The sequence below is a fragment of the Manis pentadactyla genome, chromosome 4, assembly GCF_030020395.1.
Source record: "Manis pentadactyla isolate mManPen7 chromosome 4, mManPen7.hap1, whole genome shotgun sequence".
In the NCBI taxonomy this organism is placed as follows: domain Eukaryota; kingdom Metazoa; phylum Chordata; class Mammalia; order Pholidota; family Manidae; genus Manis; species Manis pentadactyla.
Window position 1 is genome coordinate 2,181,437 of NC_080022.1, and position 12,051 is coordinate 2,193,487.

Consider the following 12,051-nt stretch of genomic DNA (forward strand, 5'->3'; position numbering starts at 1 on the left):
ACTGCAGTCACCTCTCACTGACAAGGTTCTCCAGCATTTGTTTATCACACGGACAAGGATCTGTATAGACTGCATAACCCGGAAAGCAGGAAGACTCACATGCTAGGTGGGACAATGGCTATTTTTCTGAACTCATTCATTTAGACCATGAACACCGAGGTGATGTTCCCCATGCTCCAGGCACCGTCCCAGCATGGAGGCCCCGGCAGCTTGGCGCTTACCTCCATCACATTGCCCACAGTGAAGCCTGATCCCTCGGTGCCCAGGTCTCTGAGCAGCCGGGCCAGAAGGTCTATCTGGCTCTTTGCCAGGTGAGTCGAAGAGTTTGCTTTTAATGGCTGCATCAAGTAAGATGGAATGATTTGGAGAGACTTAACTTCCTTAAACAAGGCCATTTCCTATAAAAACCAACAGAATTTGTTAATTTTCACTGGAAAGTACTAGAGACAATTTAGTGCCATTTAGTATGATCCTCAAAGTTCACACTGAAGGAAATGAAAAAAAGGGGCTAAAACATGACAGTGACAGACAGCAGTGAAATCACTGCTCTGTGAGCTCATGTTTCTCCTGAAGATAAAACAGCATTAAGACAAAAACCTGAGGTGTAAGAAATAAAGCCACGACTACCTGGAGAGTAATGAAAGCTCTCCAAGGAATGTGATTGAAATGTCATGTTTCTCTTCTCAGGATTTTCCAACCTCAAGAAAAAGATTTTCTAGTTTCTAAAATTCTAAAAGAAGTTCGTTTTGCTGTGAGAATCACCACGTCAGTATTCGCTAAATGCCAGCCAAGAATGTAATACCGTGTGATGCTTAGTTGATGGGATTCCTGACAGGTTTCTCTAAGAGAACGTTAAGTACCACTCCATATTTAACATCTCTAAATAAAGGAGTGCTCCTGTAATTAAGATATTTATCATGCAATTAGTTGGACACAGAAAAAGGAAGAGATGATAAAACAGTGAAGCATATGAGGTCAGTACGGGTGGAAATCCAATTTAACAGGTCTGCCGGTCACAGCAGTAAACCTTTCATCTTGCTGGCACAATTAACGTTATATTCAGGCCTCTGAATGGCTCTGTACAAATAGGAAAGGGAAAAGAATGGGACTTTGCTCAGAGCAGCAGGGGCCATGAACTCCCCAAATGACAGATGCCACCATGAATAAGCCAAATTCAGCCGAGTTCAGCCAATGCTGGCTGGCAAAGACTCTTAGCCCTGCAGTGAACTGCTATGGGGCCATGTCAGCGGGGGGGGGGGGGGGTGCCATTTCTGCACTGCCATGCCACTCAGAAACTGATGTGGCTTAAAAATGATACCTGAAGCAATGCCACACTCTCATTCCAACGTGTCTTTTGAGAGATGACATCTCCTCCCAATTCTGAGCTGTTTAATAAGGAATATCTTAAGACTTGACTGTTAACTTATTTTTACCTTCTTATTAGTTCTTATTTCTCTGAGCACATTTACAAAATTTTGTATAAAATTTTAGGGAATTCTATCCCTGATGAACATAGATGCAAAAATTCTCAACAAATTATTAGCAAACCAAATAAAAAAATACATAAAAAAGATTATCATGATTTATTCCAGGGATGCAAGGATGGTACAATATTCATAAATCCATCAATATCATACACCACATTAACAAAAAGAAGGATAAAAACCACATGATCATCTCCATAGATGCTGAAAAAGCATTTGACAAAATTCAACATCCATTCATGATAAAAACTCTCAACAAAATGGGTACAGAGGGCCAGTACCTCAACATAATAAAGGCCATATACAACAAACCCACAGCCAGTGTCATACTTCACAGCAAAAAGCTGAACACTTTTCCTCTAAGATCTGGAACAAGACAAGCATGCCCACTCTTGCCACTGTTATTCAACACAGTCCTGGAGGTCCCAGCCACGGCAATCAGACAACACAAAGAAATAAAAGGCATCCAGATTGGTGAGGAAGAAGTTAAACTCACTGTTTGCAGATGACATAATATTGCACATAGAAAACCCTATAGAATCCACCAAAAAACTACTAGAATAACTGAATTCACCAAAGCTGCAGGATACAAAATTAATACACAGAAATCTGTTGCACTCCTGTATACTAACAATGAACTGGCAGAAAGAGAAATCAGGAAAACAATTCCATTCACAATTGCATCACAAAGAATAAAATACCTAGGAATAAACCTAACCAAGGAATGAAAGACCTACACTCTGAAAACTACAAGACACTCATGAGGGAAATTAAAGAAGGCACTAAAAAATGGAAATCTATCCCATGCTCTTGGATAGGAAGAATTAATACTGCCAAATGGCCATCCTGCCTAAAGCAATCTATAGATTCAATGCAATCCCTATCAAAATACCAACAGCATTCTTTAATGAACTAGAACAAATACTTCTAAAATTCATATGGAACCACAAAAGACCCCGAATAGCCAAAGCAATCCTGAGAAAGAACAAAGCTGGGGGTATTATGCTCCCTGACTTTAAGCTCTACTACAAAGCCACAGTAATCAAAACAACTTGATACTGGCACAAGAACAGACCCACAAATCAATCGAGGAAGAATAGAGAGTTCAGATATAAACCTATGCATCCAAGGTTAATTAATATAGAATAAAGGAGCCATGGACATACAATGGGGAAAAGACAGCCTTTTCGACAACTGGTGTTGGCAAAACTGGACAGCTACATGTAAGAGAATGAAACTGGATTACTGTCTAACTCCATACACAAAAATAAATTCAAAATGGATCAATGACATGAATGTGAGTCATAAGACCATAAAACTCTTAGAAGAAAATAGGCAAAAATCTCTTGAATATAAACATGAGCAACTTTTTTCCTGAACACATCTTCTTGGGCAAGGGAAATAAAATTAAAAATGAACAAGTGTGACTATATCAAACTAAAAAGCATCTGCACAGCAAAGGACACCATCAGCAGAACAAAAAGGCACCCTACAGTGTGGGAGAATATATTTGTAAATGACTCATCTGATAAGGGGTTAACATCCAGACACTTCTCCAAAGAAGAAATTCAGATGGTCAAGAGGCACACGAAAAGATGCTCCACATTGCTAATCATCAGGGAAATGCAAATTAAAACCACAGTGAGATACAACCTCATACCAGTAAGGATGCTCAACATCCACAGACAAGGAACAACAAATGCCGGTGAGGATGTGGAGAAGGGGAACCCTCCTACACTGCTGGTGGGAATGTAAATTTATGCAACCACTGTGGAAAGCAGTATGGAGGTTCCTCAAAAAACTAAAAATAGGAATACCATTTGACCAAATAATACCACTCCTAGGAATTTACCTGAAGAAAACAAAATCCCTGGTTCAAAAAGTCATATGCACCCCTATGTTTATCACTGTACTGTTTGCAATAGCCAAGATATGGAAGCAACCTAAGTGTCCATCAGTAGATGAATGGATAAAGAACGTGTGGTATGTATAGACAGTAGAATATTATTCAGCCATAAAAAGAAAAGAAATCCTGACATTTGCAACAACATGGATGGGTGTGGAAGGTATTATGCTCAGTGAAATAAGCCAGGGGGAGAAAGACAAATACTGTATGACTTGTGTAATATAAAAACAAAGTAAAACAGAAGGAAGAAAACAGCATTAGACTCACAGACGCTGAGAAGTGATCAGTGGTTACCAAGGGGGAGGGGTGGGGGCACAGGACTGTTGAACTGTGATGTACATTTGATAAAATAAAAATTATATATATTTTAGGGAATTCATAGAATTTCTGAAGCTCCACATGGACCTTTACTTAAGAACGCCTAGACTAGACGAACTCAGTAGCTAAAGGTAGCACAATACAGTTTCTAACCACTTGGCATAAATGGAGCCGAGAACCTCTTACTCGCTCACTTTTGTCTTAGTGCTCCCCACAATACCTCGCCTAGAGAGGCATGTTTGTTGAAATAATAAAATACTACATTGACAGTTATATATTTACTATTTCTTTAGCCCCAATTTCCTATTCTTATTTTTCTATGTATTTTTATTTCTTAAAAAAATTAATAGCATTTGTCAAATAAGAGAAACACTAGAAGAAACAAACTGTACATTCTAATCAATGTTCATCATCTGAGGCAAACTTTACCTCCTGGAGCATAAGGAGAACGTGACTGAGTCCCTAGGGACCAGAGGACGCTCTTGGCTTAGATGGACTCTTGGGTTAAGAAAACCAAGAACCATAATTTATGTTATTATTTACAGCCTCCAATTTTACGGCCAAGTTCATACCTGAATAAAATTTGAAGCTATACTGCGGAGCCGTGCAGAAGAATCTCCAGCCCTGGTGAGCAGAATAGGAATGGTTCTTTCCACACAGTGACTTGTTTCAAGTTTACTCAGTTTATGTTTTGGAATATATTGTGTAATTACCATTTTTAACAATTTCAAAGAAGCCTGGAAGACCTAAGAAAAAATGATAGAGACAGGTGAGCTCCGGTGACTGGATCCCACAAAAGCAGGCGTGACGTTTACTACTGGCAGTAAACGTGAGCGGTAGTGGAGGCCGCCTCTGCCTGTCTGAGGGGCTGGAGGAGGCAAGCTGCTTCCCCAGTAGGTTCCTGGCACGGGGGCCCGCGTTCTCCCGTCTCTGTGTCCTGCCACACGCGACACTCCCCCGCCAAGCCAGCCCCTATCACCTGCTGAGTGGGACATGCTCTCGGATCCATGTGGCAGTGGTGCTCTTTTGAGTTAGAAAAACAGTGACCCGCAAGCTCACAGGCCTCGTGAACCAAACACCCGCCACGGTGCGCTGGGCTCTGGGCCGGGCTTTCGGGGGCGCGGGGGAGGCTGCCTTTCCTGCTGGAGAACCTGCACGCCTGGTGGCTCCGCCACACTGCAGGGCCGTCACGCAGGGACCAGGCCACCTCTCGGGCTACTCTCACCTCTGGGGGGTGTCACGGCATGTCACACAGACGCTGGGCCTCACCGGGGTCACCGTGTCTCTGACAGCTCTTCTGATGAGGACAGTGGCTGCTCTCAGGGTGCTCTTCGCGTCCTCCCTCGAGGTCCCCACAGGCATCTCCACCAACTGCTTACACAAGGCGAGCAGCGCGTCTTCCCGGTACGACCAGGTCTTGGAATAGGCCCCGGCGACCTGCCACAGACCGAGGCCTGCTGACTCAGAGCGGGCGTTTCTGTGACACCGCCACCCCCACACTGTGCAACCGGGCCTTGTTTCGAATGAAGAAAAATCTTTTCTAAGAACAGGATAATCATTTTTCCAATAAGGAAAGTTTAAGACTATGTGGAAATATGGACAGTATTAAGATCTCCACCAAGAGAGGTTTCGAGCCGAGAACTCGGGGAAAGGCTGCTGGGCTCGTTTTGCGGAGGGGGTGCAGTTGGCTTCCATTTGCTCTGTGCCGCCAGCATTTCCCCGGGGCGCGTGGGTGTCGGCAGAGGGAGCTGTGCTCAGTCTGGCCCTGTCCTACCGGAAACGCCCAGCCTCACAGGGCGCTCATTCACAAGATCCTAGCGTCTGCTTAGGCTTCGGTTTTGCATACTCAGCAGTGGTCCCAGGACTCTTCAGTGGCGTCACTGGGACGGAGGGAAGGAGCGGGGTGACACCACGTGCCCGAAACAGCACGCTGGGCACCTCCCTTCTTACCAAGGTCTCCCCGAGCACCTCCACGGCGGAGCTGGCCTCCCTCAGCGCCTTCTCTGTTAGGGGCTCAGGCTCGCCCCCAGAGCTTCTTTTGGGAGCCTCGCTGGCGTCCGCGTCACTCTTCTGGGGCTCTGAGGCCGCTGCAGGCTGCCTGCGGACAGTGGGGAGAGGCCGCTCGTCGTGCGGCAGGACCTCGAGCTGTGGGAAAGGGAGGGCGGCTGTAGAGCTCCTCGGGCTGGCACTCTCCGCCCCAGACCCTGCACCTGCCCCACAGGATTCCTGCTCCCCTGACCCAGGCTGGACAGCGGCCTTTTGCTAAACCATCAGTCCCATCTGATCAGAATAATTTATATAATAGGATGTAACTGAAAAAAATTAGATCACGGTTTCTATTCTGTAAACTTATTAGAGACCTAATAAAAAAGCAATGTAGATTCTGGCTCAACTACTATCTGCCTCCAGCAATTTCAGTCCAATCGCCATGTAGATTGCTGAACTAAAAGCTTACTTTTTTTCTGACAAGGCCTTGATTTTGTTCTTAGTTTATAACTTAGAAATAAGCATTGGGCCTCATTTTAAACATGATCATTATCCGGCAGCCTTACACTTAAAGCAGGCAGCAAGTTACAGATGTGCAAACAGCCTCTTTCCGCAGTGCCTCCTGCTCTGGGCAGGCTGCTGTCTAATCCTTCCTCCTTTACCTCCAGACATCCTTGTGGAGCAGTGCATGCACGCCAGGCCCCGGGGCCAGAGCTTCTGTTCTCATGGGGGACATAGGTACACAAGTGGACGTAAGTAGCCAACTCTCAGGGAATTAGGTGGGAATAGAATGAGAGCGGCTCCTGAGTCCCTCTCTGAGGCGGCTGTCAGTGTGGGCTGAGCAGACAAGGGAGCTCTTTATTCACACTTAATACATACGGAGCTATTGAGTGTATACAGCGTGTGAGCATAAGTTTCTCATATTCTAAAATTTATTGAAGTTTTACTAAAATGCCAAAAGAGGAGAAATTAGAGTATTTTGAAGTTCGGTTATTACATATAACAATCAAGCTATAGGTGAGAGGTCACGGGTGGGCTGACGGTGACACTCAAAGATGTGCCTAGGGGTGCGAATATCTTGGGGGAGGCCAGCAGTACAGCCCTTCCTGTTCTGCCAGGCCTCGGGCTGCAGCAGGCACCTGCATGGGCCCGCCGGGCATCCCTGCCCAGTGTCCACTGGCCACATGGCCACGCCTGTCAGCAGAAGCTGCAGGGGCCTAACGAACCAGGCTGCATGCTTCCCTTCTTTGGTTCTTGTCATCGCTGCAGGGGCTGGCATGTGGCTGAGGCCCATCCAGTTGGGGTGACCTGGGGACTCTTGAGTAGAGGGGGGTGAGCACTCCCTGTCAGGGCAGACCTGAAGCTGAGGGCCACAGGACAGTTCCAGCCCTGTGTGACTTGGAACCATAGAAAAGAGTTGAAAGATAGGAAGAACCCAGGCTTTGATGACATTGTTGAGCAGCTGAATCAAATTGACCCTGGAACCAGGAGTTCTTAGGTTCCTGGTCACAGGAGCCAATGACCCCCATGTGAGCTAGTTCTCTGCCACTTACAGTGCAGCAAGTTCTCCCAGGCAAGTCACCACACGGCTTGTGCCGAGGGTGGTCCCATTAGGCACTTTACAAGCACTGTCTCATTTATTCCTGGAAATAACCCTTTAAGTGGGTGTCCGTACACTTGCAGAGAGAAAAGTGAGGCCCAAGGAGGTGTGCCCCAGACCACTGGCAGATGGGGCAGAAGTGAGCAGGAGGCTGATACATCCCCAGTGCTGGGAAGGCCCTGGCACAACACAGGTCCTCACTGCATACCTGCTGAGTAAATCGCATGCGACTGCAATCTGAGCTATCTACGTGGGTCTGGAGACGCAGGTCTGGGGCGGGCGGGGACGGGTCTGCTGTGGAGCGCTGAGGAGAGGCATCTGGAGGGTGCGCTGAGGGCTTCTCTGGAAGGAAGGACTCTGCGAAGCAGCTCTCTGCCGCTCTGTCCTCTTGCAGCAGAGAGGGCACGGGTCGTTGGTGGCGAGGGCTGCTGGGGTGAGCGGGCAGATGGAGGGGTAGGTCTGAAGGCCTCTGCACCTGAGGAAAACACAAGACACTCAATTCCCGATGCCATGGGCCCCACCACCTGGGGGAGCGGTGGTTCAGGAAGGCAGAGTGATGGTCCGTGCTGAGTCCCCTATGGTCTTGTTGCATCCCACCCCATCTCGGATGGCTGCTGAGTGGACCCCAGGAGTGACATGCACATCACAGCCGAGGGTGGTGACAGTGTGGGCCACTGTAATGCAGAGAAGGACAGGGCAGGGAGCACCTGGGCTGGGTCCACACAGACTACTCAAAGCCTGGCTCTGGGGTGTCCCCATGTCAGCAAAAGCAGGTCACTATGTGTCCTTGTCACAAGTGAGCTGGATTTTGTAGTATGCGCTGGGCATGCAGTAAGTGCTTTAGACAGGTTATCTCATTTAATGCTCACCATTCTGACTCCCTGTAAACCTGAGTGAAACTGAGGCATAGTTCAGACAAGGGTTAAGCTGTGGTCACGCAGCTCGAGGGTAGTGTCGGGTGCTGAGCCGGGGCAGTCCGGCGCCAGGGTCTGTCACTCAGCTGTGACTCTGGGCCCGGGTCCTGCTCTGTGGTGGGGCGCCAACCGCCTTCCCACAAGGGCTCTAGAGCCGGGAGCAGAGCACCTCCATGGCGCACGTTCACAAGCTGGGGCTGGTAGGGTAACTGCCCCACAGCCCTCCCGAGGGGCGCGGGGGCCAGGGCTGTCAGCAATTCATTTCACAAACAAGGAAACTGAGAGCGAGGGATGAAGTGCTCCTGGCAAGGCGGCAGAGCCGAGGCCTTCCTGGCCCCAGACGTGTCCCTTTCTCTCCTGGGAATTCTCCTGCAAGAGCATGAAGGCAAAGACTACCCCACGCGGCCACAGGAGCTCAGGTCACCTGCCGAGAGTGTCCCCTGAGCATTACACATGTGCGTTTCACAAAGTTGGCATGCCATGAACTCTGTGGTCGCCTGCTGCCTCTCTGGGGCCCGGCGCTGGCACCTACCAGCTCAGGGTCCGCGAGGCCGTGGAGTGCCAGCTGCTCGTGCACCTGTGCGCGGAAGCGCTCCATCTGCTGCTTCTTCTCCTTGGCGAGGTCATAGTCCTCCTTCTCCACCGCGCAGCGCTTTTCTACCTCATACCGCCCGAGGCGCTCACCAACCTGCAGGCACAGCGTTTGCTGGCTTTCAAACAGGAACCAACTCCCATCAAGAGCAAACAGCATTTAAAGCCAGGCTTCCATGAGAGCGGCTACCTCTGCAGCTGCAGGGGGCAGGGGGCAGCGCAGAACGAGGGGCCCCACGCACCCACAATGGTGGTGCTGCGTGTCACTGCAGCATCAGCAGATCAGTCATTTTTAGAAACTCTGTCATGTTCCCTGCTGTTCTGTGGCAGCAGCTCGGCACTTGGGGCTGACATCTGAGGGCGGGTCTGGGGAGTGGCCTGTGCTGCCATTTCAGTCTCTGTTCAGGCCCTCAGCTGTCCATAGTGGACCCATGTCCGTGGACCCAGCTTATATCCGTGGACCCACACTAATCTCCACAGCTTTTAGTAACCCTTCATTTCCTTTAACATTAGGGTATTTAGACATAAAACCTGTCTCGAACGGGAAGAGCTGCTCTTCTCTCCAGAGGCTGTACCTTTTGCAAGTCAGCGATGGCCTGTTTCAGGTTCTTGGCATAGTCATACTGTTCCTTCCGCACAGCTTCACGCTTTCTCTCATCTAATTTGCGTATAATCTGTGCAACTTCTGGATCTTGGTACATATCAAAAGCTAAGTCATCAAGTGGAGAAATATAGTCATACTTCCTAAAGAAAGAAATGAGTATCTCAGTGCCAATGTTCCATGTGGGAATGTAAAGGCAGGCATGGCCCTGCGGGCTCAGGGTTGAGTGTCGCCCACCCCAGCAGTTCCTGCCTGAGAAAGCAGGGGCTCGGAGAGGTTGGTAGTGGGCTTCAGGTCAAGGCTTGAGAGTGCACGTGGGTCTGACTCCACAGCTCTGCCCCTGATCATTAATTAAACTGCACTCAGCACCTTTGGTTCCTCCATTCATTCATTCAACAACCATTTGGAGTGCAGACTCTGTGCCCGACGCTATTTTAGGTACCGGGGACGTGACAGCATGTGGTCATCTGTAGAAAGGGGCATAACCAAGACCAAACTAGGGGCTGGCCGACCCCACCCTGGCAGAGCTGTAACTGGGGGCCCTTGGGGAGCAGTCACTGCGATAAGCAGCCAAGATAGAGAATCGCCACGACCCGGTCTGATGCCCAAGGGTCGACTACATGAGGTCACCATCAAGCCCTGCAGGAGATGGAAAATCCTTCCAGGAGTAAATGGCCTTCCCCGCTACCCGAGTGATCCGTTTCCGATTAAGGATCACCTCTATTTGCACCTTCAAGGTCCACTGCGGGCCAACTGCTCTCTTCTGGGTCTGACGTTTAGGACAGCAATGCAGTCTAACTACTCAGCAATGCTGTTAACAGAGGACAAGCTTTTAAGTCTCTGCATTTCTGCTACACGAGATCAGCCTGTGGTGAGCTCTGGCTTGGCTATCTTTACATATGGGTAAATTTAAATTAAAATAGTACTTGCAAAAAGTTTGGGTGTCTAATAAACTCAAGCAGTATACAGGACAACCTCACCTTTCAGAATGACCTAGTGCCCCTCCCACACCCCCCATGCCTGTGATTCAGGCAGTTTGCTCAGGGCAGCAGCGCCTGGCTCAGAGGCCCACAGCTCAGGCAGCTTTGAACAACGTCAGTTAACCTCTGGGGTGACTGAATGGAGACACATGGTGTGTCTGCACAACTGCTTTACCTATTTTTACCTAAATCTGTTTTACAATCTTAGGTCTAAGTTGCTTTGCCTTCAAGTCCTAGAGATGAACAAAACAAAGACTTAGTTTCATTATAAAAATGCTGCAAAGAAAAAAAATGATGTTCCTGGCATCCAGTCAGAACTCCAGCCTGGGGTAGATGGCGGGCGAGTCTCCACCTCCCACGGTGCCCCCGGTGGGGACCAGCGGCCAGGTCTGGGCCTGCCTGGCCCTTCTGAGCACCTCCTTTGCACAGGCCTCTCTTCACTGACCCTCAGAAAGCCCTGTGGATGCGGCAGCCCACCATCCCACCATCCCACCAGGCTGACGTGATTGAGAACTGATTCACACAGAAACAAAACAACCCTGAGAACTTTTATCGGAGATGCCAATCGGGATCCAAGAGTTGAGCCGTTCCACCAGCCGGAGCGTCACTGAGGGGCAGAGCAACTGCTGTTGTGGACATGGGATGGCAGTGGAGGGGACCCCAGTGCTCCCCCAGGCGCTCTGGTCCCTGCTGCTGCTGGTACTGTCAGGCATCAAGAGCCGGAGGTACAGACCGAGGAGCCGGTGTGCTGATGGCACGTTTCATCACGTTTCACCCACTTCACCTTGAAGGCACTCCACTCCTAACCACCTGAGGGCCTGCAGGGATGGGAGGCCTCTGCGGAATGCCGGGCTCACTATCCTCCGTGTTTCATGCACAGGAGGGCCTGGCTTAGGCACTCACTGCTTCACGTCAGCAGTCTAGGTGACGTGCAGGTGTAAGTGGGGAGCCTGAAGTGTGGGTAGAAGCCAAACGTCTATTTTTTAATGATTTTTCTTTTTGGGAAGCCGCTGTCAGGGAAGGAGATGAGGTATCATTTGAGTTCCTCCTTCCTTAGGCTGGCACCTTTGGAGGGGGTCCCCTGGCTTTAATAAACAGTGGGCACATGGCACAGGTGCCCCAGGAGCTCTCTGGTCTGAAGAGGTGCCCAGGGAACAGGGGACTGCAAAAAGGACCATGATCCTCAGACTGCTCTCTGCTCCTGGCCTACTGCAGGTCCTTACCTGTTAAGAGGCAGCAAAACTAGCAAATGCATGAAGTTGTCAAGTGCAGGACACAGAGGCACAAAACCTGACATGTGACTCCCTCGTCCCTTGAAAATAAGTTAAGTTTTAAAGCAGACATAAGATGAAGCCTCCAGTAACTGAAAATCTGGGTCGATTAATACCCTTAACTCCTACCTATGGAGCTTCCCATGCCAATAAAATGCCACAGGATGGCTGACAGATCTTTTATCTGAATGCATTTTAGGAACTTTCTAGTAATACCTGAACACACAGGAAATGAAGCTGTCTCTGAAGGGCAGATCATGAACACGTGCTAAATCAAACACTGACCCTAATCTTCAGGTGGATTTAAGGCGATCCTTCAGCGGCTTATCCAGCACAGGCTGAATCCAGAGGCCCCACATCCAGGCTCCCTGGGGAACGACCCACACTGTGGTGATCCTGC

The 12,051-nt window shown here is 49.1% G+C and overlaps 1 protein-coding gene across 5 annotated transcripts in view; it reads right to left on the bottom strand.

The window, feature by feature from the left end:
* Positions 1–12,051, bottom strand: part of CEP104 (centrosomal protein 104) — a 40,838-nt gene that overhangs the window by 14,074 nt on the left and 14,713 nt on the right. For all 5 annotated transcript variants that reach the window (XM_057499646.1, XM_057499645.1, XM_057499644.1 and 2 more), the window contains 7 exons: positions 9,375–9,543; positions 8,741–8,896; positions 7,503–7,769; positions 5,659–5,853; positions 4,978–5,145; positions 4,281–4,454; positions 222–398 (listed from right to left, as the gene is read on the bottom strand). In XM_057499646.1, coding sequence (XP_057355629.1) covers positions 222–398; positions 4,281–4,454; positions 4,978–5,145; positions 5,659–5,853; positions 7,503–7,769; positions 8,741–8,896; positions 9,375–9,543 — 1,306 coding nt within the window. The remainder of the gene's footprint in view (positions 1–221; positions 399–4,280; positions 4,455–4,977; positions 5,146–5,658; positions 5,854–7,502; positions 7,770–8,740; positions 8,897–9,374; positions 9,544–12,051) is intronic.